The sequence below is a fragment of the Macrobrachium nipponense genome, chromosome 38 (assembly GCF_015104395.2).
Source record: "Macrobrachium nipponense isolate FS-2020 chromosome 38, ASM1510439v2, whole genome shotgun sequence".
NCBI classification, from domain to species: Eukaryota; Metazoa; Arthropoda; class Malacostraca; order Decapoda; family Palaemonidae; genus Macrobrachium; species Macrobrachium nipponense.
Genome location: NC_061098.1, coordinates 9,660,111 through 9,687,104, shown reverse-complemented (window position 1 = coordinate 9,687,104; position 26,994 = coordinate 9,660,111). Strand labels below are relative to the sequence as shown.

Genomic DNA, 26,994 nt, shown 5'->3' with positions numbered 1-26,994 from the left:
AAGAAATCTTGAAATAAAGCTTATAAACACCCAGGGACTGACAAAAGCAAAAATAATCGAGCTATATAGTGGAGATAACAAAAGAAAACAATTGTGTGTGTAATGGGAAAAATATTCCTTTAATTATTAGTGATTTATTTAGGAATTGATTCATCATCCTCCTCTAATATCTTTACACTGCTATTGTAAATGATTGGAACTATAAAGAGTTTTCGTTTCTGTTGTGGACGAGTGTGGCAGTGTAGCCAGTCCCTTGTTTTGTTTTTTCTCACTGAGTATGGGAGCGCTGCCCTGAATCTTTCGTCTGCATTTTGGTAACACTAGCAACACATGTAAGAATCACGAATGCTCTCGAGTGTGAGGACGTCAAACTGTCCACCCTTTCATTTTGGCTATTTTACCAAATTGTTAATACAAATGATTATCTATCCCTTGCAAGGGATCTAGTCCAGAATTCTAGTTCAGGAGTTCTGAAGACTAGGTAAATTAATCAAGTCCAGGAGACTAGGCCTGGGAGAAATTTGGCATGATGTAATGAGTAATAAAGAAACAAGCGGAATACCAGGAATTTTCTTCAATACCCCTAAAATGGAAATCATCACTTCAATTGCCTCCCAGTGGGAAGACATCACCTGGCCTCATCAGTAGTAAGACCCATACACACAAGGAATAGGTATCATGTAATAGCAGGTAGGACAGGCCTACCCTATTTTCCAGGCAGCGCAAACGTTAGTCTTCATACCTACCGTGTCAACTATGACAGTACCATTCTCCGACCTGTGTCTCCAGGCAAGAAGACTGACAACAGTGCATATGTATATTAGTAGTCTTATTCTTCTCGTATCCTGGTAATGTCGTGGCGGGAAAAATCCGCTCGTGACATGTGCATCACAGAAACACACCTTAAACAGCAAAAATTACTATTCCCAACAAGCATCAGAGTGGTAGATTTAATGAGAGATGAAGACGACACTAAAGGAGGAGGATTACTAATAATGTATAGAGCCAAAGGAGAAATCCAGATGGAAAAAGAAAAGTCGGAACACAAAGACATTCTAATAGTAAAGGTTAATTATAGAACAGCAATATTTAACATAATTCTAGTCTACATGTCAACTAGTGATAAAGAAAGAAATAAACGAATAATAAGTGCCTTAAGCCCCGTCCTCACGGTCGAACTTTGCCCGACAGACTTTGTTCGATGTGACGTCAGAAGCGGGAAAATGTGACGTCAGATCTGTCGGGCAAAGTTCGACCGTGTGGACGGGGCTTTTCATGTAGCAATAGAGAAAGCCACAGACCTGCCTGGTATTGTCCTTGGCGATTTCAATGGGCATTTAGGTTTCATAGACACACAAAGCGCCTCAGTGGCGTTGTTAGTATGGTATTGGTGTCCCACCTTGGTGGTCGCAGGTTCGATTCTCGGCCATTCCATTGAGGAGTGAGAGATGTGTATTTCTGGTGATAGAAGTTCACTCTCGACGTGGTTCGGAAGTCACGTGAAGCCGTCCCGTTGCTGAATAACCACTGGTTCCATGCAACGTAAAAACACCATACAAACAAACATAGGGACACAAGAACTTGACCAAAATGGAAAATATGCTCTTAGAAGTGAGTGAAAAATTCCTGTCGAAAATTTCATTAATCTATTAAATAGTTAAGTAAGTTTTATTAGACTTGACCAATAATAGATATGACAGTTTCTTGCTTTTGGAAGTTTATAAATATATAACCTTTGTGTGTTTCTTGAGTCAGTATATTATACACATTTTTACTCTCATTCGCAAAGTACCTTATGTGAACGGCTTGAGGAAAATTTTTCACAAGTACGACTGAACTTGGCAGTTATGTATAGAAGATCTTTTAAAAAAAAATATTTTAAATAATGTCAGCTGTTCATATTAAATTCTTTTTTCAGGAATAAAAAAGAAAGGAGGCGACGCTGAAATTAGATGTCTTCGAGTAAATCAGCGGTGTACAACAGTTTTTACAGATTCATGAAGTTACTCGTCACAGAAGTGTTTCATTGCATCTTTTTCATTCCGCAAATGCCTTTTTCATAAATAGCCAAGAGATCTGTTCAACAGAGTCCTTTCCTACTTTGTTTTGTTGGTATGTAGTAATTCAAGCCTGTTTTATTTTTTTGGTTCATAAGGCATAGTTATCCTTTTTTACTAATATATTTCAAAATTGTTAAATACAAAGTATTTACCGTGACTTATATCTGAACAATTCTTAGGGACCTGGATTTTGTAATTCAAATAAAAACATTCTTTACAGCTTATTCTTATAACCTCTACCTTCATATTAATAGCTTCATTGGTAAGCTTGAATGAGAAAGGAGACAAGTTAAGTATATTTTAGTTTAACCAGACCACTGAGCTGATTAACAGCTCTCCTAGGGCTGGCCCGAAGGATTAGATATTTTTACGTGACTAGGAACCAATTGGTTACCTAGCGACGGGACCTATAGCTTATTGTGGTATCCGAACCACATTGTATCGAGATATGAATTTCTATCATAGAAATAAATTCCTCTGGTTCCGCGTTGGCCGAGCCGAGAATCTAACTTCGGACCACCAGGTTGGTAGCCGAGCGCGAAATGCACTCGGCCAACGTGGAACTATGAGCAAGGAGAACAAACCGTGCATTATAGTGTGTATGGGCCAGCTTTGAAAGGTATGAAAGTGAAATATTTGTCATGCTGGGTGTGGGAAGCATGAAAGAATGCTGTGTGATTTAAAATGCCAAGTCAGGGAATAGAGAGACTTCATTGTGAGCAGAGATGGCATTCCTTTGAGAAATGAGTAGATTGTTTTTTAAAAATGTGTTTGGAATGGAGCCGGAATGTTGGAAATACACAATGTCCCCTTATTAGGTACTCCTGATGGTAGATCTAGGGTACTTATCCGCGGAGGCCTAGACTATGGCAGTTGCGGTTTTTCTATGCAGTTTTACCTACTGAACAAGAATTTTAAGTAATATTTATTCGGACGACTGTAATTAAACCCCCTGGGGCCAGTACTAAACACGGCGAAATACATTGGACGCCCCAATCCCTAGTGGATGTTGTATCCGCGGTTACGTTCCTTGCCGTCTGTGCGGACTGCTTCTGTAGAATTACTTTGAAATATAGGGGGAAATGTAACTAAGGTAATTTAGTGCACTTTGTGAGGTAAAAGTACAAAAAATGTGGAGGTAGGAAAATGGATTGCAGAATGGCTATTTGCTGGTTTTTAGATGATAGGGAAACTGCAGGGACTGATAGTGTAAAAGGTTAAGTTTATAATGTAAAGTATTTAGAGACAGTAGTCATGTGTATTTTTTCTGGAAACAGTTACATTTAATCTTTTTTTTTTTAATAAATCATGTTAAATCAAGGTAGAATGAGGAAAAGAATGGTGTCAAAATAGGTGGAGCTAAGAAGGAAGCGGAATGTGTGTAAAAGACTGGGAAGAAGTTTGTCTGTGGAAGCAAAGGTTTTAATATAAGAAAGGATTGTTGAACCAACTCTAATTTGTGGAAGTAAAGCCTGTTTATTAAGTACATTATGATTCTCGGCCATTCCATTGAGGAGTGAAAGATGTGTATTTTTGGTGATATAAGCTCACTCTCGACGTGGTTCGGAAGTCACGTCAAGCCGTTGGTCCCGTTGCTGAATAACCGCTGGTTCCATGCAACGTCAAAACACCTACAAGCGCCTCAGCGGCGTGGTTGGTATGGTATTAGCGTCCCACCTCGGTGGTCGCGGGTTCGATTCTCGGCCATTCCATTGAGGAGTGAGATATGTGTATTTCTGGTGATAGAAGTTCTCTCTCGGCGTTGTTCGGATGTCACGTAAAGCCGTTTAGTCCCGTTGCTGAATCTCTTGTTCTATAGGACGCAGACACAACCAGATGATAAAATCTATGAGATTCGTCAATGATTCAGTAATGAAAATTGCGTTATCTTTTCTCAGGACCCACTGCATTCAGGGAAAGGCTTAATGCACAACAGAAATTTAATAATTTTGTTCCTACTGGAGTACAATCTATTTTCGTGTTGGAATATTCCTTGGCAGGAGATGGAATTTGTTGCAAATGGGTAACCTTCTTCAGCTACAGTAGAGGTAAGATTTCTTGTTGCTCTCTTTCAGACTTAAACTTGAAACTTCTTTATTGATTTGATGGTGTTTGTGTTTTTCTTGTTCAACGTGGATTTGAACAACAAAAGGCATGAAGGACTTGAGTCCACAGTGTCAGTGTAACAGAGTTGGTTTCTGCATTAGTCCTAGGAGCCTTCTGACTGGTATCTGAACTCTGAAGTGGAGAGGGTCCTCAGCAGTGGAGGAAGGCCAAAAGATGTTCGCCAGTTTCTTCAAACAGGATTGCACAGTCTTTGTTACTGCCAAATAATATTGGTTCCCTCCTCCAAGACTGCCCTTTCTCTCCCTTTGTTCACACCCATTCGTGTGAGGAAGTGTTGCCACGGCACTAAAGGCGTTTTTCCCTACACCATCAGTAATTTTCCCCTACTTTTCCCTACAGTAGGATAAATGAAAATGAAGTATTACATTTAGTTTCAATTCGTAGTGAAAATCAATAGTCGAAATTTTAGGTACAGAAAAATGAACTCGGTTAAATAAGTGTTTATGAAAATTTAATGCATTTATAGCAAAAGTATGTGTATGGTAAATTGTGTGCTTTGTTCTTTTTTTATCCTGCGAGTAAAGTTGATAAATTGGTCAGTGCTTCATCCAAAAAAGTGTAGTAAAATAATTTTATGGATAAGTAGGGGGACAAATTTCCGGTTAATTTAAAAAATACCTTCGTTATAAGAAGTAAACGCTGACACAATTTCACGTTGAAATACCCAAGTCAACTTTGCGTTTTTTACAACCTTTTAAGGAAGCTTCTCCTCCCCTTATATAACGGAACCTACTAATAGTTGATCTGATTCATCCTGAACCTAGTTCATGTCATGAATTATGTCTCGTAGTACCCCGAACATCCGAACATCCGTAGCACCAATCTCTCTCTCTCTACTCTCTCTCTCTCTCTCTCTCTCTCACACACACACACACACACACACACACACACACACACACACACACACACACACACACACACATATATATATATATATAATATATATATATATATATAGATAGATAGATAGCTAGATAGATAGCGATACCATAGGAAAATCATGTAGGCAGAAGGTAGTATTGATCTGCCTATGATTTTCCTTTGGTATTCGCCTAATATAATGAAGTTCACGTGCATCTACTGTGATTTTTGAAGCAGCATATATATATATATATATATATATATATATATATATATATATATATATATTTGTGTTATATAAATTGTGGCACCATCTAAGGTTGTTGCGTAACGTAGCTACCTATTGTTGTTAACAATGGCTATGGTTACCCCTACCTATTCTTTAGAGTCATGTTGACAATTGCTACAGCGTGACTTGGCAAGTTTGGCTTATGTTGCTTATCAAGAAATTCTTCTTCAGTCTCCTTTCTGTAGTCTTTCTGTTGAAGTTGCAGCTTTGTAAGTATGCTGTTCCGGGTTTAGTTATAACTGCATTGATCAAATATTACTAATTTAGTAGTAGGTCACATCAGTACTATTGATAAAATCTAATCTTCAACGATAATATATTGATAGCTATAGCACTTCTATTTGTAGCAATGTAGTAGTTTTGGATTGCGTTCTCTCTCTCTCTCTCTCTCTCTCTCTCTCTCTCTCTCTCTCTCTCTCTCTCTCTCTCTCTCTCTCTCTCTCTCTCTCTCTCTCTCTTGCTGCTGCAGGAGTTTTATTTTCGTAAAAAAAAAAGGGTTAGTAACACCTCGTACTTTTTGAGTTTCTTGTGGCAGAAAAGGTTTAATGTTCAAGGATTGAAATAAACAGGTGGATGTAAAATTCAATAATTTGATATTAATGAGTAATGACGACTGAAAGTGTAAATAATTCGGTCTCAGTTTAAATAACGTTTAAACAGTAAGAAAGAAAAACTTTTAAAAATCTTTACAGCGTAATGTGCGCGGAACTGTGTATTGTTCGTTGATCGCTTAAGCATTACCGGAAAAGTGACACATGAAAAGTTTTATGTTTTGTCAAGTGCAATTTCAAGGAGACTTTGGCTCACCTTTATGATGAATTTAAAAAAAGTTGTAGGTAAAGTAAAGCCCTCGATCTTGCATAAAGTAGCTGTAACGTATTGCCACCCTGTAGATAACTGTGAAGACGGTACCCAAAAGTTACTCCTAACTATGACAATAATAGTAGCTACCTAGTAAATTGTTGGACAGGCCTAAACTGGGAAAGACTAGTTTTTTAATATATTTTTTAAAGAAAAATATACTCGATGTATGTCATCACCTGAGAAAAAGATAACTTCTAAGCAACCAATGCTACCTATGACTTAGTTTATCGTATACCTACTAAGGTACTCTCATCAACACAATTACTAGGTAGCTAGTAGCTTTTTTTATTATTTTTTTTTGTCCTATGTCCCTGCAAATGTATAGTATAGTTCCCGAGATGCTGACAGTATTTAGCATTTATATGACTTGTATCTTAATATTTATCTTTGTTCTTGTTATACTAATACAGGATTTTGTGCCCTAGGTTAGGTTAGGTTCCATGTGAATGCATAGGTAGTGAACACATAAAATGTTCATGATTCAGCAGTTCTCTACCAAGCTTGGTTCTCCTGCTGAATCTAAATTTGTTTTTGGATCTCCTGCTGCAGTTGGAGCCTTGGCAAACATGCCAGGCTCATTATACTTTAACTGACCCAAATAAGGAAAGTGTAGTCTGGTTTGGACGAGCTATTGGGGTAAAATACCAAATGGCCACCTGGCCTCTACCATAGCGTGACCACCTTCCCGAAAATCGGAAATTATGGCCTTAATTTGTGATTTGGGAGATAAAAACTGACTTCGAGAGGAATGTAGAGGTCTCAAGGTGTTGCTTCGACGGACGCAGGCTCTTGACTAATGTCCATCCTGGGTTACAGGTTAAAGTATACTTTTTTGGGAAGGTGGTCACGCTACGGTATAGGCCGGCCATTTGGTATTTTACCCTGCTTTTAAAGCCCAATCCAGGAACTCAGGTTGATACAAGGAAATAGTAAATGAAAAGTAAGACCAACTTCGCTTAAAGATATTTAAGCCGTAAGAAATCATATTCATTGCCGTTCCTAGTGAATGCCTGACTATTATTTTTAAATCCCATTATGTAAGATGACCAGAATATTCAATTAGGGTGAATGACTGAACGGTGACACAGCGACCACCTCTCTTGGAAGGCGGCCACTTCCCGAAAAAGCATGGTAATTACTATGCCATTATTTTGTAATTTAGGAGAAAACTTGTATTTTGAGAGGAAAATAGAGGTCTCGGTGGGCTGCTAAGATAGGTCACAACTCTTGACTGATGCTCATGGCAGTCATTCAAGTATTTTTTCAGGAAGGTGTCCGCATTGAGGGAGGGATCAGTGGCTGCTATGTCACCGTTCGGTTGTCTACCTTAGGTACCTAACCTCTCCCAACTATTAACCATGGTAGGCAATTATCCACTTATGTAATTTTGCAATTTTTTTTACAATGCTTTCTTAAGCTTCAATACTTTTTTGCAAGCTGTTGCCCTGAAGGCAATTTTAGACAAACCATTGGTCTTTGGTTCCTCGTACGTACTTACCTCCAAGATGTAGTTTTAGTGAAATTATAATAATAAGAATTTAATAATTTAGCGTCCAACTCCATTGCACCCACCTGGCTGTATCAGTGATCATGATCATCTTCAAGGTGTTGATGTACAGTATTAGATTCATAAAGGAATGTTTGTTCCGACACGGCATACAAACCTTCGGTCCTTTTACAATAGGAAGGTACTAGCGGCAGCTGGATAGGTCGTAAGCTTTCGAACAAGGGGTTCGGTAGTTAACTGCTTGTCCGACAGGCGCGCGCAGCGCGACTGGGAGGTAAACAAATCACTTTTGCTTTCGGCCTGCTGGCGTGTGGACGTGTATCGTCGCTCTCTGCCCGCTTCATCGTCGTTTGCTTTCGCATGATTGTGTTTTTCTTTTTCTATGTATCTAGTGAAACTGAATTGTAAGTACAATCATTTCATTGAATTCAATTGTGAATTAAAGGAATCTTGGTTCACAACGCCCTCCGATTACCCGAGTGCCGGGACTGAAGGGCGTAATTGCGGGAATTCATTTTCCCAGAATGATCCTCGGATTGTGTATGCTCGGTGCCGGGGGCGGGAGCGCTCGCTCCGAGCGTATATTGGGTTTGGAAATGTGTAGATGAAATCGTAAGTAAGTGCTCTTTTCATTATATTTTTTTGACCTGTATGCCCGTTGCCGAACGAATGCGCTCGACACGGAAACTTATTCAGTATGAAAGTGGAAATCGGCAAGTACAGTATTCTTTTTCATTTTCATATTATTTTTTTATTGTTGCAATACTCATTTTGGATCAGTTTCCGAGCTTACTCGGAGATTGATCCTTCCCCCTTTTTATTTTTGAATGAAGTGAAATTGCAAGTGCAGTTCTTTTTCATTTTCATTTTTTTTTTTTATTTAGATTGCATTGTTGACTGGGATCAATGTTCCGCTATTCACGGGAATTGATCCTTCCCCTTTTTTATTTGTATGAAGTGAATCGCAAGCGCAGTAGTCTTTTCATTTTCATATATTTGTTGATTGCATCAATTCATTATGGATCAAGGTTTCCAGAAACCTTGATCCATAAAGGTAAGGAATGGAAACCTTTCACCCTTGCGCTCGGTACCGAGGGCGCAAAATACGATCGATCCGAGCCCTTTCTTCATTGTGAAGTGAATCGTTTGCAAGATGCATTTTAATTTTGTTCCTTATTATTGATTGCATCAATATTATTTGGTTCGAGTTCCAGCTCAGTCAGGGAATTGATCCTTATGCCTTGTATTCGTGCCGATGGCACGATTGCTCTAGGGCTCTTATTTTGTTGTTGGGTACATTGGGTACTGTGCGGGGGTGGGGAACGAGACCCCCCCCCGCTCAGTTCCCACAGATGGCTCTTCCCCTTAGGGGGGGGGGAGGTTATCGGCGTTCTTCTCCTCGCCCGATCCGTCGAGCGCGGGGGAGGGCGCTCGGTGCCCGATGTACAATTGTATTAGGGGTCTTCCACTCGTGCGGGAGGGATCAAACCCCCGCAAGAGGGGATTTCCCCCCCATTAATCGCTACTACTATTATTTCCGCAGGTGCTAATTCTGCCACGAGAGTGGACCTTGGTGAGGTATGGGCGTCCTTCCAATTGCAGAGCGTGCTGGTGTCCAGGGGCTGCGGTTTCTATGTCTGGGCCTACTGCGGTCACCCATGGAGTGTGACCACGCAACCAGGTGACGACGTCCCTCCTCACCTGGTGTACTCGCCTCACGTGGTAACAGTCTTGCCTACAGCCGCTGTGAAGTGCCGTTCGCCGTACCGAGAGGGGGCGTGCCGCCGCCGCTCGTGGTTGCCGCGCTGCAGCGACCACACTTCCGATGCCCTAGAACTCGCCCCTGGACCTGCCGCCGGTACCAGGATGTTGCTGGCTGCTGCTCCACTTCCTGTGTTTCCGGTGCTGCCTGCCGTACCTGCCGATTCTGGGCTGACTGTCCATGCAGTTACTGCGCTGGCTGTCCCTGCCGTTGCTGCGCGGGCTGTTCCTGCCGTTGCTGCGCTGGCGGTCCCTACCGATGATGTGCTGGCCGTGCCTGCTGTTCCTGAGATGCCCATACCTGCTGATGTCGTCCCTGTTCGTGGTGGTACTACCCCAGACTTTGGTCTGTCTGTACAGGTGCGTCCGGGCCCTGTGGCTTCGGCTACAGCAGCCCCGGCTCCGCCCTGGATAGCAGATCTTACGTCTGTCCTGAGGAAGCTGACGAAGAAGAGGAGGAAGGTGTCGTGGGCGTCGTCTTCATCTTCTTCATCGTCGTCGCCGCCGCCTCTTCCCCTTCGACTTCTAAGGCTTTACAGCCGAGGAAGAAGAAGGTCGCCTCCTCCCTCCTAAGAAGCTTCCTCGGGAGCTTCTCGGGACCCGTCTCACCTCGGTGGGACGGGAGGGTTCCTTCCGCTGGTCCTCCTGCTCCTTCGGGAGCGGGGCCCGTCTCTTCTTCCGCAAGGAAGAAGACTACGGGGACCAGAGGGGTACCGGCTAACACCGGTACTTCTCGCCTGGTGTCAGTGGTTCTGCCACTGCATCAGGGTCCGTCTCGGCCTCTCGTTCCGCGGGAGGTACCGAGTGTAACGGCTCGCCTACCAGCGACCGTGCAGCCAGGAACCAGACCTCTGAGTCCGCTCAGCGTCAGGTTCACGGCACGGGGCGGAAGACTGGTGACAGCCGCTCATGCGACTCTCACCAGACCAGCTCTCACCTCCGCGAGGTGAACAGCTGGCTACCACCCCGGGGCACGTGACGGGGGTCCAGACCGACACGGGCTGAGGCTGGGTGGGAAGAGGTCCTCCCGTTCGCCGGTGCCAGCCACGGCTGGAACCAGCGACGTGAACGTGCCGTGAGGACAAGCACCGGTCCTCACTGCGACAGTGGAGCCTGCAGGTCGCCTGACCGTCGCTCTCACAGAGAGCGATCGGGTACGGCAACCAGCACCAGCTCTTCTGACACTCGAGATCGGGGCCGCTGTGCTCAGTCCAGCCGTTCTCCACAAGCGAGACGGTTCGACCAGGCCTGCAGCTCGATCGTCACCGCGGGTTGACGATCGCCTGCAGCCCTCCAAGCCTGCTGGTCCTGCCAGCGAGCGACGAGGGAGCGTCAGGTCTGCCTCTCCCGTACCTTCAACCTCCTCGGGTTACACGGGAGGAGCGAGGTTATTGAGGAGTGATCGTGAGGGGTGCGCCCCTCATGATCCCACCACGACGCCCTACGTGCCAGGCACGGTTCTTGGACCGGCCAGGCCAGGACGTATGCGCAAGTGGATGGGGAAGACCGAGAGGGCTGTCGCTGTTCCCCCTTTTCTTAGGAGGAAGGTTCTCGGAATATGCTCTTGTTCGAAGGGCTTAACGGTCCCCACTCTGCAAGATGCTGTGACTTCCGAGATCCAGAGGAACTTTGCCGAGGTTACGGCGCTGATTCGTCAGCACAATGACCTCTGGGGAAGGATCGCCGCTCCCACCAGCAGAGCCACGTCTCGGCTCGAGTCGTTTTGGGGCCCGAGAGGGAATCCAAATCGAAGGTGGGTCTGCAGCGATCGGAGCTTGCCGACTGGGTTGAGCCAGGTAGCTCTTCCTCGTCTCCGGACAAGAAGGCTCTCTCGGTTCTGGACGGTCGAACAAGCTCCTTCACCTCCTCTACTGCGACAGAGGCGTTTCTACGTGTCTTCGGACATCGTATTTATATATCCCTTCGGTCCTCCTGAGGTTTCGACCTCGACGAGGACTGGAATGAGTCGGAGCGGTATCGGCTCTCTCCTGTCAGGTCTCGATCAGCCCCAACCAGACGACGTTCACAGTGGAAGGACGGCATTCCCCCTCACCTGCTGCGGAAGTGGGGGAGTGCCCTGGCCAGCCATTGGGACCCGGTCCAACAGCAGGCGTACGTTCCAGGGCATCGAAGGACGTAGCATTGAGACAGGAGATCAAGACCATGCTGAGCAAGAGAACTGTAGACAAATCGGTACGGATCAGTCACCGGGCTTTACAGCCGACTCTTGCTGGTGGAAAAGTCTACGACAGGCTGGCGCCCAGTGATAGATCTCTCTTCCCCGAACCGGTTGGTTCGCCAGACCCGGTTCACGATGGAGACGGCACGCTCAGTGCTCGACTCTATCATAGAGAACGATTTCATGCTTTCAGTGGACTTGAAAGGATGCGTATCGACAAATACCCATTCAACAGTCCTCCAGGAAGTACCTCCGCTTCATCCTCGACGGGACGGTGTACCAGTTCAGGCCACGTTGCTTTCGGTCTCTCAACCGCCCCACAGGTGTTCACACGAGTGTTCACTCTGGTGTCTGCTTGGGCCCATTCGCGCGGGGGATACCGTCTGAGAGGTATCTCGACGATTGGTTAGTCCTGGCGAGCTCCCGCTCGCAGTTGCTACAGGACAGGGATCGACTGCTCGAGTTCTGTCGCGATCTGGGGATCGTTCTGAACTTCGAAAAGTCCGATCTCGAGCACAAGCAGAGGATGAAGTACCTGGGTATGCTGATCGACACGGTAGCATATTCAGGGAGGCAGCCAACCAGTTCCTGTCTCGTCAGGAACAGGTAGCTCAGCAATGGCAAGTCGTGATCGGACTGTCGTCACTCGAGAAGCCAGTCCCTAACGGGCGTCTTCACTGCGGCCTCTTCAGGGAGACCAAAGGAGAGTTGGTAACAGGCGACGGATCCCCCAAGCCGTTACCATGGTTCACTGACACAGGAGGTGAGGCAGGACCTAGCCAGGTGACTGGACGACAGGAACCCCTTAAGAGGAGTGCCTCCGCGCACTCTCCCCCCGGACATGCAGCTGCTCTCAGACGCATCGACCGAGGTGGGATGGGGTGCACACCTGGAAGAGTTGCGGACTCAGGAGTGTGGTACGCAGAACGACAAGCACCTTCACATCAATGTACTGGAACTAAAGGCAGCGTTCCTTGCTCTCCAAGAGTTCCAGGACCGCTTGATGGGACACTCAGTGGTGTTGATGTACGACAACACACGGTGGTGGCTTACGTCACAAAACAAACAGGGGGGGCCTAGTGTCTCTCCCGTTGTATCAGTTGACTCGGCAGGTGCACGAGTGGGCCGAGGCACACTCAATAGAGCTGTCGGCACGCTACATTCCCGGGAAGGAATGTAGTAGCAGACACGCTCAGCCGTCGGGATCAGGTGATAAGGACCGAATGGTCTCTACACCAGGACGTGGCGGAAAGGCTCTTCGACCTGTGGGGGCGACCAGTCGAGGATCTGTTCGCCATCCGGCACAACAGGAAGCTCCAGGGGTTCTTCTCGGCCGTGCCGGATCCATGGGCAGCTGCAGAGGACCGCTCTTCAACACCCGTGGGACAACCTCTTCGCCTATGCCTTTCCCCCGTTCAGCCTGATTCGCAAGGTGATCAGTCGAGCACTGGTCATCCCGAATCTCAGGATGATCCTGATGGCTTCCAAATGGCCACAGGCCATTTGGTATCCGGACCTGCTGGCTCTTCTCGCAAGAGAACCGAGAGAGATTCCCCATTCGCACAACCTTCTCGGCCAGCCACACGTCGAGCGGTACCACCGAGCAGTCCAGTCCCTACGTCTTCACGGCTGGCTGTTATCCACCTTCTCTTGCGAACGAGAAGCTTTTTTCGTAGCGCAGCAACAGAGATGGCTGGGAAACGTCCGGTCAGTTCCTCTGCAGCTCGTGGTAACCATGGGAAGTGGGCCGTCTTCTGTGGTTGGTGTCGTAGACGGGGCCTATCTCTTCTCAGAGCCACTCTTCAGCAGGTAGCGGATTTCCTCGTTTTTTCTTCGCCGAGGAAGCTCCTCTAAGTTCCCACAGTCAAGGATACAGAGCCGCCTTGTCGCTCCTCCTGAAACTGACGGGATTGGACATCTCGAACTCGTTCGAGATCTCCTTGCTTAGGAGCAGCTTCCAAAGGTCTTGCCAACCCAGGGAACTCAAATGACCCTCGTCTTGCTGGACCTGGCATCGGCGAAGAGAGTACGGGAGCGTCATGCAGATAATGATGTGGATGAGATGCTGCTTTGTCCTGGGAGGACGCTACGGCGCTATCTGAAGAGAACTCGACACCTCGGGCCTGAGTGTCGACGCCTCTCCGTTAGCAACGGGGTCAACAAGAAAGAAGTATAAAGAACACTCTTTCGTCCTGGCTGCGTGAGGTCTTCAGGAGGGCGTATGAGGCTGATGGTAGTGACGACATCCGTACGTCCCGTCCGAGAACTCACGAAGTCAGAAGTATTGGCCCCTCGTTGGCGTTTCGTAAGAACTTCTCCGTGGCGCAGGTATGGAAGGCAGGGGTCTGGTACAACCAGACCACCGGCAACTTCCTTATACCTCTTGGATATTGCCCATAGGTCCTTGGATCGGTTTCCTTAGGACCCGTGGTGGCTGCTCAACACGTCGTCTAGCTAACCCAGACCCTAGCAGGCTGAACAGCATCGAGTCCTGGTGTGACTGTATGAATAGATAGTGATGAGAAAGTGACTGGCTTCTCTTTCTATCTTTTTCTTCCCCTCTACCTGTGGGTAGAGGGATACGGTCATCACCCTGCTGGATAAGGACGAGATGCCGGTGAGCTATATGACAGAGCCCCATCCTATCCCTTTCACGAGGGATGGGAGCAGAATATCACCACTTCTTCTACAAGGGGGGGAAAGGTGGGGGGATGCCTACAAGAGTCAAAACCATGACTTTCAACTTTGCTCCTGTACAGGAACAAGTTCTTACATTGCTGGTACGAAGAGATACGCTTGCCTCTCTCTTAGTACTCGGTCCAGAGGTCTGACCATTGATCCTGCGGTGCACACCCCGATCAATCGGACAGAGGCTTGGATCCCGCCCTCGCTCTTACGACCAGGGAGGCTTCCAAGGTTGGGCGAACACCAGTCTGTTCACAAAAGACTCAGATTCCACCCACCAAGAAGTGAGTCTTCCTATTGTAAAAGGACCGAAGGTTTGTATGCCGTGTCGGAACAAATGACAATTTGTCTAAAATTGCATTTTTCCTAACTATACAAAACCTGAGGTCCTTTTACACATAGCCCCACCTCATGCCACCCCTCACTCTGCAGTTTTTGCTTGGGCCAAAAGCAAAAGTGATTTGTTTACCTCCCAGTCGCGCAGCGCCAGCGCGCCTGTCGGACAAGCAGTTAACTACCGAACCCTTGTTCGAAAGCTTACGACCTATCCAGCTGCCGCTAGTACCTTCCTATTGTAAAAGGACCTCAGGTTTGTATAGTTAGGAAAAATGCAATTTTAGACAAATTGTCATATTTGAAGATATTACAGTATTAATGGTAATCCAGTGACTGTAAATGATGGGTCTGTACCCTTTCATAATACCTATGATTATTTTTTAAAAGTTAGTTTGAATTTTTCAGTGATGAATGAGAGGTGAAATTACCATGGAGGCTTACGATTTGGTTATAATTGGCTCTGGTATGATTGGGTCAGCTGCAGCTTATCATGCTTCTAAAATAACTGGGAAATCTGTGTGTCTTATTGGTCCTCCTGAACCTAAGGTAAGAACTGAAATAATATACCTTATATTTTTTTTATGGTGTCAAAAGTTTTTAACTTTAAATTTAGTGTAGTAATCCAGGGACCTTTTTTTGGGACCAGTGAATGGTCAGTGTTAACTATGTTGGATAGAATTGCCCTTGTGTTTCAGATTGGAAGCAGGAATGAGGGTAATGTAATGGTGATGACCTTTATGATTCAGATGTTTACCTGTAATATGTTTTCATATTTTGTTAATTTCATTATATATTAATATACGACAGTGCTTATTACTTTGCTCTTCATATTCAACCCCTGCCTATTCTGGATTTGCGGACTCACTGATTTGCGGATTTCTCTATGGAACATATACATATATGTATACATTATTCGTGGAAATTTTTTTTATGTTTTACGGATTGGAATTGGAATATAAAATTTAGGCCAAAATCCAAGCACTGAGACCTATAAGGTCATTCAGGGCTGAAAGAAAAATTGAGAGCAAAGGCAGTTTGAAAGGTGGGACAGGAGGAAAAACTTGTTGTTGCACTATGAAGCAGGTGTTAGGAGAGGGTGGAAGGTAAGATGGAAGAAAGAGGCTATGAATGGAGGTACAGTACTGTACAGCAAAAGGAATGAAAGGGGTTGCACAGTGCACTGATGGCCCTGCTAGATGCATGGTTTACAAAATAGAAGCATCATAGAATTTTTAATTGTTTTTGGTAGGTACAGTTAGTAAATATAAATTAGTGAAGATTTTTGTTTATTTAGTCGTTCCAAAAGCATGAAGAAAAGTTTATAGTAGCTGAATATTTAGCAAATAATTCCAGTGCATATCTGTTTCAATTTTACCTTTAAAAGTAAAATGTTATTTCAAGACTCGGGAGGACTGGCAAATCTTTGGTAGCTGGTATGACGAAGGACGGATGTGTCGCAGAGCATCAGATTCCCACACTTGGTCTGTCCTTGCAGTGCAGTCAATGCTGAAGTATAGGCAACTTGAAAACGAATCAGGTCAGTATCGGAAGCATGCTCATGCACCTGGCCCTTGGTTTACAGTACAGAAATGTGAAATATGACCTTGTCTGTATGATACTTGCACAAAAAGGTTAAGGCATTAACATTTTCTTCATGTTGAATGTCTCCAGTGGTCACCTATATTTTGAAAAGCACATGATCAGCAGGTATTATTTATTTCGATGGGAAAGATTCTGGACAATGCATTGAACATCTCTTGATACCTGTGACTATATGCTAAGTCTCTTTACAAAACTTTTTGGCAGTTGAATGTATTCAGTTGCCCAAATTCAATATTATTATATTGATAATTCGCTGTTAAAGCATAGTTTTACTGTGTGACTGAATCTCATAATCTTTTCCTGTTGCTTCCTTTCTTTTCCTTAAGGTGATACTTAACTCTGGAGGCATTTATCATTAGGTACATAGTATACTGTACATATATTGTAATCATTTACTCTTATTATTTGGAATGACAGAACAATCCCTATCCATACACTAGATATACGTATCAGAATATGCAAATTATAGCAATTTCAGGTCCACTTTTTGTAAATCTGCTCATGCAGAGGTTGTTGCAGGGAAAAATTTTTTTTAAAGCAAAATTCGTATTGTGCACACCATAACACCAAGCAAAAGCACACTCAGAACAAAATGTCTACAACTAATAACCTCGTGTTGCCCTTTTTACGTCCAGTATTTACACATGCATCACCCTTATTCCCCCTCAGCGCCCACATCTACAGTACCATACATGATCCACACTCAGTTTGTATGTAGCCTTTTCCTGTGGCTTATCTCCCTTGCAGTCTTTGTGCTCAGTCTTTTCTTTGTTACACAAAGCAGGTTGATACTAAATTGCAGTGGTTCCAAAGTGCTAGAAGTGTTTCTAGTGCTAGTGAGATCAAGCCTTAGAGGGTTGATAATTTATCTTCTTGACCAGAAAAGGTTAGAAGTGTTAGTTACAGTTGGGTAGAAGAAATATCTTTTGCTTAGATCTCTAGCAAATTGAATAAAGCATTTGTGCAGTAAGGCTGATATTAAGATGGAAGCAAGCCATTTGCAGCCAATAGGAATGGTTGAAACAACTTAGGCGTTGACTTAATCTAAAAAAAAACTTAAAATTATAGGAGAGGCCACTACTACAGGTGCAAGACAAGCTCAAAAGGCAAAGGCAAATGCCAATTACAATTTCCCTCTTCAAAGGAAGAAAAAGAAAAAAAAGTGTTACTTAAATTGTTCATTTACTTTGAAACATTTTTTTTCTTCTTATTATTGCATAAGGAGTACTGCATCCATGATTATCTTTTATTCTTTGCCATGTATAATGATTAATGGTTACCATAAGAGGTATTAGGGTTTATATGGGTATAAGCAGTTTGTTTGATTGTAGGCATGTGTAGAGTGTTCTGTTAAGGCATTTTCTGTTATACTAGAGTGCACAGTTTCAGGGATGCAGGGGTCTTGGGAAAGTGAAAGTAATATATGTCATCTGTTTGTTAAGCGTGCAATTTGAGATGTGTGTGTTTCGGTGGAGTAATTATTTTCATCGGTACTTATTAAATTGTAGGTGTTGACTTCTACAATGAGACTGGATTTATTTTTGTAATGGAAAATGAAGAATCTGCTCAGCAAACTATGAATACTATTGAGCAGTGTGGTCTCCAGGTTGAAGATGTATCAACAGATTGGAAGACTTACTTTGAATTTTTAAATCTACCTAAAGATGCTTTTATCATCTGGGAAAGAGAAGGGTGAGTTAATACTGCATATGAACTGTAGTAGCTTTTTGTAGTTAATTGTTTGTTTCACATCGAATGGCAATCCAGTAAAAGTACATACTATATTTGAAGGTGTGTTTGATGTAATGAGTTTGCTGGCTTATGACATGATTTTTACCTGAAATGACCAAATACTATATTGATATTGCAGAATTTTAGGTTTAAAACTTTCTAATTGAATTCTATCAATGGTACTACAAGCAGTCCCCGTTTTATGGCGGGGATCCGTCCCCGGCAGCATGCCGTAAGCTGAAAACCTCCATAACCCGAAGCATCATAATTATAATACAGCACCATACCAGGTTATGGTGACGTAAAGCGGGTAACGTGCTGTAAATCCACTTATGTTGCTGAAAAATCAGGGTTAATGGCACTGTGAGCCTAGTGCCATAAGTCTGGAACAATGTGACCTGAACCCGACGTAACTTGGGGACTGCCTGTACGTATACATGTATTGTAGATATTGTACAAATTTCACTTCACGAGGGAATGATTCAGTTGCTCATTAAATTTATGTTATTAAATTATGATGGAATTAGAAAATGAGTTGTTAAGTTGTTATAGTGTTCTCATTTTAGTTAGTAAAGTATTTGTTTAATATATACTAAATATGCAATACTGAATTATCCATTGTGGGTGGATGACAGCTTGCGTTTTGCATTTTCTCATTCTGTGTTATGTCTGTTATGCTTTTGTTATAGAACTGGCTATGTAAGTGCGCGAAGGTTAGTAAAGGCACATCAGAAGGTTGCTGTTGAAAATGGAGTGAAGTTGATTCCAGAAGTAGTATATACTATAAAACCGGCCTCTTCAAAGTCAGCCACTTACAGGTATGGTAAAAGGAAGAGGTATTTTTAATATGTCGCAGTTTTATGTAATTGCGAATAATGTGCTTAAGTAGCATGCCATATCTTTAAGATGTGAGGAATAACATTTGCCAAGGTTTAACTTTCCTATTGAACTCATTAGTTAAATGTAGCTTTTTGGCCATCAGCTGGAAACTTATGGCACCTAAAAGAAAGGAAAGATGGTATCTCCCATTCCCTTTGGCATATGGTAGGAAATGGATATTTTGAAAGTTAACCCTATCAGTCTCAGCCTTAGAGTGGTTTCACCACCAAATTATTGGTTGATCTTGTATTATTCAAGGCTCCACATTCCCATAGCCAAGGGCCTAGCTCATCCCAAAGCCATCAATCCTAACATTCATACATCAATCATACACTTCTGTTATTTAGTGGGTTAAAATCCTCACTGTTCAGTGTTCAGTAGTTGTTTGTTTTCCCCATAATGCCAAACTGAAATGCTGTTATTCATGACTTTTATAAATCTCATTTTTTTATTCATAAGTAAGCCACACCCCCCTTCTTTCCTGCTTCCTTGCTTCTTTTCTTTATACCTGAGCTACGAGCTAAATAAATCATTTGACTGGATGTTTCACTGACTTTTGCATGAATCAGTAAACAGATAATAAGTATATAGACCAATAAACATTGTAATCTTTTCATTTCAGATGGGAAGTGATGACTGAAGAAGGGAATGTCTTTCATGCAAAATCAGTTCTTGTGGCTACTGGTGCTTATGCAGGATTTAAACAGCTTTTTGACTGTGTCACACCAAATAAAGTTCCAGATTTAGACCTCAGAACACAGACTGTTGCCTTCCTCCAGGTCCCTAATGAAGAAGTCGAAAGGTTAAAGTAAGTATTTTCTTTTTAGTTTATGTTACTAAATTATTATTATAAATAGTATAGTGTTTCATACCACAGATGACATTCATCATCCTACTCGAATTACTGAAAAATAACCAATTGAAATATTTTTTCATGTGATTCCTGCAGGGATGGAACTTTCAATTCTGTGGACCAGAAATGTTTGGAGGTATCCTGAACCTCATAGTACTTTAGAGATGATGGTGAATTTTTGCAACAGGTCATTAGATCTTATTTTCCCACAGCATCGTAGGAGAGCTGGAGTCTACTTTTGGGCAGTATGTAAAGTACAAGACTACAATTCGTGAAAGGTTTCAGAATTTGTCATCCTCAGCTCCCTTTCATTATAGGATCAAAAGAACATAAGTAAATGTTCCTACCTACCTACTTGGGTCTCCTGATCTTTTTATCTTCTAACATTGCAAGGTGTATGAAGTAGGCTATACTAAAAGTAATTGATATGTATGGGAAAAACTTTTTAGAAAAAAACTGAATATTTTGTAGATAAATTGTGTTTCGGTTGGCCATTTTTACAGGCATACATTTGCAATAAAGTATATTTTGTATGTTTACCAGTTTGAATCAGGTGAAGTTCTTAAAAATTGTAATGTGTAGCTTATAATGAAGATTTTCTGCTTTTCAAGGTGTATGCCCACGATTATAACGAAATTCAGCTTCGACACACTTGATGGTGCCTACATAATACCTCCTATTAGATATCCTGATGGTAATGTATGGTTCTGTATTGCCAAAAAGATGAGATTTGATTGAAATTGGTGTAATATTACTAAAAGATGAAATTTGAATTACATTTGTATGTTAAGACTTATTTTCCTTATTAGGTAACTGGTATTTGAAACTTGGCCATGCAAGAGCATATGAGGGTAAGAAACAAACACTTGAAGAAGTAGCAGAATGGTTCAGGCAACGCACTGGTATTCCAGAGTGCGTGGAGAAACTGGCTCAGTATATTTGTCACATGATACCAGGTAAGGTGGACTGTTTACACATATCTTTAGATGTGTTTGCTTTTTAATACAAGGAGTCCTACATCCATATGTGTCCCTTAATGTAATCATGATCTATCAAAGTCTGGTTGGCAATACCTAACAAATTATGTTAAACATTTGTTAAGAGGAATTAGCAGGATAAGGTAAACTAATGAAATTGTTGAAAATAGTTTTGCATCTCTAATGATTGCATATCTAAGTTCACTCTCAAATTTTGCAGGGCTGTGGTATGCAGATTTAGTTCATGCAGGATTTTCATTTGATTGAATATTTATTAGCCTTCCAGCTAGTATATAGTATATAAAATTTATGGCCAGTGATGCACTTTAAAGTATTAAGACTATAGGCTTGGGAGTTGGGAGTTTTGCTGATTTTCAGTCTTTGAGAGGAGCCGGTGCCCTAAATCCTAAAATTTGACCATCAACTTTATAGCTAAACAAAACTTTCCTTGTTTTGTGGTTCATCTTTCATGAAGTTTATTTCTAAACCTGACTTTAATTTGTTTTGTGGTTCACATTAATGGACATTATTTTTAAACCAGCCTTTCCTTTGTTATGTCGTTTGCCATCAAGGAAGTTTTCCTTATTGCTTAAAATGTCTCATTACTATACACTAAGGCATATGGATCATCATACTAGACTTAGGACATTTTGAATTCTCATTAAATTTAGAGTTTTTTCAAATTCATAGTGTGTTGTAGTTTTTGTACATATGTTTATTATAAAATATTTACTCATATTATTCAATCAGTTTTTTTGAAGTGCAATTTTCCAATGTCATTTGTTGTAGGACTGAAAGTGGAGAAAGTTTTCGGAGATGGGTGTGTCACTGCTCACACTCCTGATTATGAACCATACATTGACATGGTTGCAGAAGGATTTGGAGTTGCTCTTGGTGGCAATGGTTATGCAGCCAAATCGTGTCCTGAAATTGGAAGACTTGCAGCTCGTTTAATTGTGCTAGGAGAGTGGGACACTGAAATACCAAGAGACCGAGTCAGAATCAAATGGAAAGAAATTTAGTGTTAAGGGATATTTGTACACCAACAGTGCTTGAAACTGAAACCACTAATGAGATGGTAGTAAAAGTTTTATAACAGTACATTATTTATTTGTGGTTTATTGAAGTCATTTTAAGTATTTTGCTGCAGTAATTTTTTTAAGCATCATAGAAATAATGGGTTATTGTTGATTGTTGGAGTTTTAAATTTAAAGCTTTCTATGCCACATGGTATAGAAGACCTTCCCAATTTAACAAGGAAAGTTTGAGAAAAAAAGCTGTTGTGTGTACAGGTAAGTATTAAATGTTATCACACTATATAGCTACCATATGGCAGAAAAAGCAGGGACATAGCATGCAACTAGATAGTAATTTTACTGTAATGTGCAAGAGAAAACAAATGCAGCTTAGGCATAGCAGAAGACATATTATAACTAGTATTCCCTCCCTCTCTGCCCCTGATGGATAACTAACAGATAATTGTGAATTTATGAGTGCTTGAATTTGCACACACAAAAAAATAACAAGTTGTTGGCTAATTATAGGAAATTAGTTAATTTTGTGTATTAGAAAATGAATGCCCGTAAATTGAATCATACATGGTTGAGTTTTTATGTAAATTTGATGTTTATACCTAGCATATAGGCTATCCTGCATGTGTATTTGTATGCATATCTTGACACACTTTACTGTGTTCCTTCCTCTTCACTCAGGCACAGTATTTTTTATTGACATTCATTTTAATATAGTATTATACATTCAGCATTGTAAATGATGCACATTTTTCAGTGTTGTCTTGGCATACATGTATGCGTCATGTGAGTCTGTATTTTGATAATAAATATCCTTCCAACCTTTTTTGTCTTGTCTAACCTTTTAAGGGAAATGGCCATCTCTCAGTGACCAAGAGTCTGATACTGTATTCATTTTCCCCGTGAGAGAGACCTTCATGAAAGATGTTTTCAGTGTATGGGAAGTAAGGTCATTAAAATTTTTAAGTGTTCTTTTCCTTCTGTGGACCTAATGTGAAAAGCTCTGAAGGATTGCAAAATATTAGGTGCCACTGAAATTGCAGTAGCATTTGCTACATGAGTCAAACAGGAGTAACCTGTTGAAACAAGTGTGGTAAAACATTACCCTAAGTTTAGAAAATAAGAATGATGACCAGTCACTTCCAAGGAAAAGGAGATAAGTGGTGGAAACGAGGAATAAGTTATTTGCTTAAGCATACCTAAATATGATAATCAAAACCAAAACTGGACACAGGTAATAACTAGTGAAAAGAAGATGGGCAATAAAACTAGTTTAGAAATGCAAGAAAAGAAAATTAGAAATTAAAGAAAAAGTAAAGACTTTTGCTTTAAAATTGAAAGCCATGAACAGATGCCAAGAAGGACTTGTCAATTAAAAAAAATGTGGCTTGGCATACTAAAAGGAAAGTAGTGTGGTAGTGGCACTACAACTATCGTATGAAGAGACCCGTGAAAAAGCTGGTAAATTCTTATACAATGAAAGTAATTTAGTTCAGAAAAGGTAAATCTTATATTAAAAAAATAAAGTAGGAAGTGTCCAGAACTTAAAAAGAAAGAAAAAAAGCCAGAGAAATTATTTACTCAAGGCTGGTTGAGCTGACAATTCTGTTACTACTGTACTATCCATAATGTAGTGTGAAAGGTTAGATAGCGTCTACCTCGTAGAGACTAAGTGTTAGAGTGTACTAGAAAATATCCTGTTTTGAAATTCAATATCCTTTTTGGCGTAGGTTCAGTTAATTTTCTAAGGAAGCAATATTATCATAGGCAACAAGGTTATTGGAGGGTAGAATGAGTTGCCGTTACAAAGCTAAGAATCTGATTTGTAGTTCAAGTTCTGCGCCTGAAATTTGAGAAGAAGAAGAGCAGCTAATGTCAACATGTGATCCTGTCTACACTATTGCGAACTGTTAAAACGTCCAATTAAGGTATTACAAAGTTATTCATAATGTATATACGCACATGATACAGTTGTTACTCAGCATACACCATTTCATATGATATTATATAAGGAGATTTCTTGAGGAGAGTTGGAAACTGGCTAGTAGGTAGGTAGGTACGGTAGGCCATGTTGTTGATGTAGACAAGTGCTAGGTAGTGTCGTCTGTCATGTTCTTTTTCATTTGTCTTACCTGTGAAAGCCCCATAGGAACTAAAATAAGCATGTGAGCTCTTCGTAAAATATGTTTTCAAGGCAGTTTTGAAATCTAATATGGCAGCAATCGCGTGGCTGGCAGTTCTAACCACGGACAATCCACCATCTTTCCCAGCCTTCCCAGCACTCATTTGAACAAGCGTCTTAGTGGCGTGGTTGGTATGGTGTTGGCGTCCCACCTCGGTGGTCGCGGGTTCGATTCTTGGCCATTCTATTGAGGAGTGAGAGGTGTGTATTTCTGATGATAGAAATTCACTCTTGACATGGTTGGGAAGTCACGTAGAGCCGTTGGTCCCATGCAACGTAAAAGCACCATACAAACAAACAAACTCATTTGAACAGTGTTAGGTAGGGTAAACAGCCGAGTGGAATGGCCAACTCACTGACTACCGCGGTTTTGGTCACCCTCCAAAAAAGTACTTTTAATGCGTCCTGACACCGGAGATGGTCATCAGTCATGAGTTGTTGTCAAGACCTCTACTCTACTTTCTAAGTAAGTTTTTTCTCCAAAGTTAGAAATAAATTAAGGCCATATTTTAAGATTTTAATAGAGGATAATGAAAAGTGTGGGTATTTCTACAGAAGCAATCCGCAGTGGCCTAGACTATGGCAATTGACGTTTCCTATGCAGTTTTACCTACTGAACAAGAATTTAAAGTAATATTTATTTGGACGAGTGTAATTAACCCCCAGGGGCCAGTACTAAACACGGCGAAATACATTGGACACCCCAATCCCTAGTGGATGTCGTATCCGTGGTTACGTTCCTTGCAGTTCGTGTGGAACTATTCTTTAGAAATGTAACCGCCGATACGACATCCACTAGGGATTGGGGTGTCCAATGTATTTCGCAGTGTTTAGTACTGGCCCCTGGGGGTTAATTACAGTCGTCTGAACAAATATTACTTAAAATTCTTGTTCAGTAGGTAAAACTGTATAGAAAAACCGCAACTGCCATAGTCTGGGCCGCTGCAGATAGGTACCCTAGATCTACCAAAGTGTGGCTAACGCAGTGCACACTACCCCAAAACGCTTTAGAAAATTTTGCTTATGATTAAAAAACTTTAGAAGATTGACGCCATCTCAATGTTTGCGGAATCGCTTGTGTCAACAAACTTCCCATTTCCTGTGCTAAATCCGCACACCACTTGTACCCATAGACGCTAGGGCATTTTCATCACAACAATTGTAAACCCGACCTCAAGGGGACTACAGCATTCTTTGCAGCATTTTGCGCTCTTCAATTGTTTATCAGTGTTGTCAGTTGGTATGTGTTTACCCTCCAAACTGGGTATAAGACTTACCGGGGAAATAAGTGAAATTAGCGTATCTATGTGTAGTATATATACATATTACCGCAATTTTATCATTACTGCATTACTATGACAACTAGAATTCATGGAAACGATTTGTAAATGCATTGGTGTATGTGAAGCTCCAGTACATTGGCAACGATGAGTCTTTTTGCTGTCGTCTGCTTGTACTTCAGAAATATCTGTAATTTTTCAGGGGCAATTTGGTTGGAAAAAAGGGATAATAGACATGACTTAAATAAACATTTGAAGTAACAAAGTTAAGTTAAACTAAATACTGAGCAAAGTAAACAATTAAGGGAATAAAGCTTTGCACCTCATAAACAGTGTAGTCATCTGCTGCTCGTAACTGTGTTTGTGGAGTGAGTGCTTAGGAACCAGGAACAGCAACGTGGTTCAAGTGTTATTTGGAATGAATTAAGACCAAAATGTGTATGATTACAATCAAATAAGCTCTGTGGAGTTTCAGTTGCGATGGCAGTAAGGATAAAACCACCGATTACAAGGTAAAAATGAATTTCAGTTCAAACCATGACCCCGGGAGTAAAAATGTTCATACTTTCACTAATATAGGCAACAAAATGTTGTTTGTTCCGATACGTAATACAAACCCTCGGTCCTTTAACAATAGGAAGGTAACTAGCGGCAGCTGGGACGGTCGTAAGCTTCGAACGAGGGAGGGGAAACTGGTAGTTAACTGCTTGTCCGATCGTGCGCGCGCCCGCGCGCCCGAGAGGTGAAGAACCACTTTTGCTTTCGGCCGCGGGTGTGAAGGACGTGTTCGTCATCGCTCTCTGCCTGCCCGCTTCATCGTCGTATGCTTTGTTTATATTGTGTTTTCTACTAATGGTTTGGTTGACTTGAAAATGAAACTGTAAGTACACTGTTTTCATTTTCATTACTTAATTATGAATCAACATGGAGCTATCGCCGTAGAGACGGCGATTTCCGCTCTTTTCATGAATTGAACCCTTGAATTATGTCTCGGTGCCGAGGGCGGGCGCACTCACGCCGAGTCATGTATTTTGGGCGAAAGTGTGTAATTGAAAGATGTAAGTACTTTTTTTCATTATATTTTTGCCCTGTGCGTTCGTTGCCGAGAGCTTGATTGCGCTCGGCAAGAGCCTCTTTTTTTGTATGAATAGAATGCAATGAAAGTGGATTCGCAATGCAGTTTTCTTTTCATTTTCATTTATTAATTGCATCAAATTTAATTTTGGATCAATTTCCGCTCTTACCCGGGAATTAATCCTTACGATTTATTGCTGTGAAAGTGAAAATAGCAAGTGCAGTATTGTTCATTTTCATATATATTTATGATAGCATCATATTATTATGGATCAAGTTTCCGCTCTTACCGGGAATTGATTTTTCCCTCTTTAAGTTCTATGAAGTAATCGCACGTGCAAGTATTCTGTTTCATTTTCATATTACTTTTCACTGCTGTGCGGGGGTAGGGGGAAGGTCGAAGGTCTGCCAGGAAGTCGTCGGAAAGCTCTCCCGCGACTCCCTTGGTATCCGATTCTTCGTCTTCTTTCCTGCCCCCCCTGCTCAGCTTCCTCGTATTTTGTTTTTGGGGTCTTCCTTCCGTTCGGGGTGGGGGCATGTCTCCCCCCCCCGTGCGTGAGGGAACCCCTCTTACTAATCTGTCTGTGCTACCGCAGGTGCTACAGCCGTGGGAGACGACCTTGGACAGGTATGGACCACTGCGGCTGCAGGGCGTGCTAGCATCCACGATCTGCTGCAGAGTCTAGCGAGGTCTGGGGCGGTGACCTTGGAGTGGT

General features: G+C 42.2%; 1 protein-coding gene across 4 annotated transcripts; it reads left to right on the top strand.

Annotated features, from left to right (window-relative positions):
* Positions 1 to 5,441: 5,441 nt before the first annotated feature.
* LOC135209612 (N-methyl-L-tryptophan oxidase-like) lies at positions 5,442 to 22,564 on the top strand. 4 transcript variants are annotated; one of them, XM_064242308.1, is made up of 9 exons: positions 5,442 to 5,546; positions 15,075 to 15,215; positions 16,071 to 16,206; positions 17,780 to 17,963; positions 18,692 to 18,820; positions 19,504 to 19,689; positions 20,346 to 20,428; positions 20,544 to 20,690; positions 21,501 to 22,564. In XM_064242308.1, the coding sequence occupies exons 2-9, from the start codon at positions 15,081 to 15,083 to the stop codon at positions 21,731 to 21,733; spliced, it is 1,233 nt and encodes a 410-aa protein (XP_064098378.1). In that variant the 5' UTR covers positions 5,442 to 5,546; positions 15,075 to 15,080; the 3' UTR covers positions 21,734 to 22,564. The 4 variants fall into 4 exon arrangements, with proteins under 4 accessions (XP_064098378.1, XP_064098379.1, XP_064098377.1 ...); XM_064242309.1 differs by lacking the exon at positions 5,442 to 5,546 and adding an exon at positions 5,950 to 6,169; XM_064242307.1 differs by lacking the exon at positions 5,442 to 5,546 and adding an exon at positions 5,955 to 6,173.
* Positions 22,565 to 26,994: the final 4,430 nt, after the last annotated feature.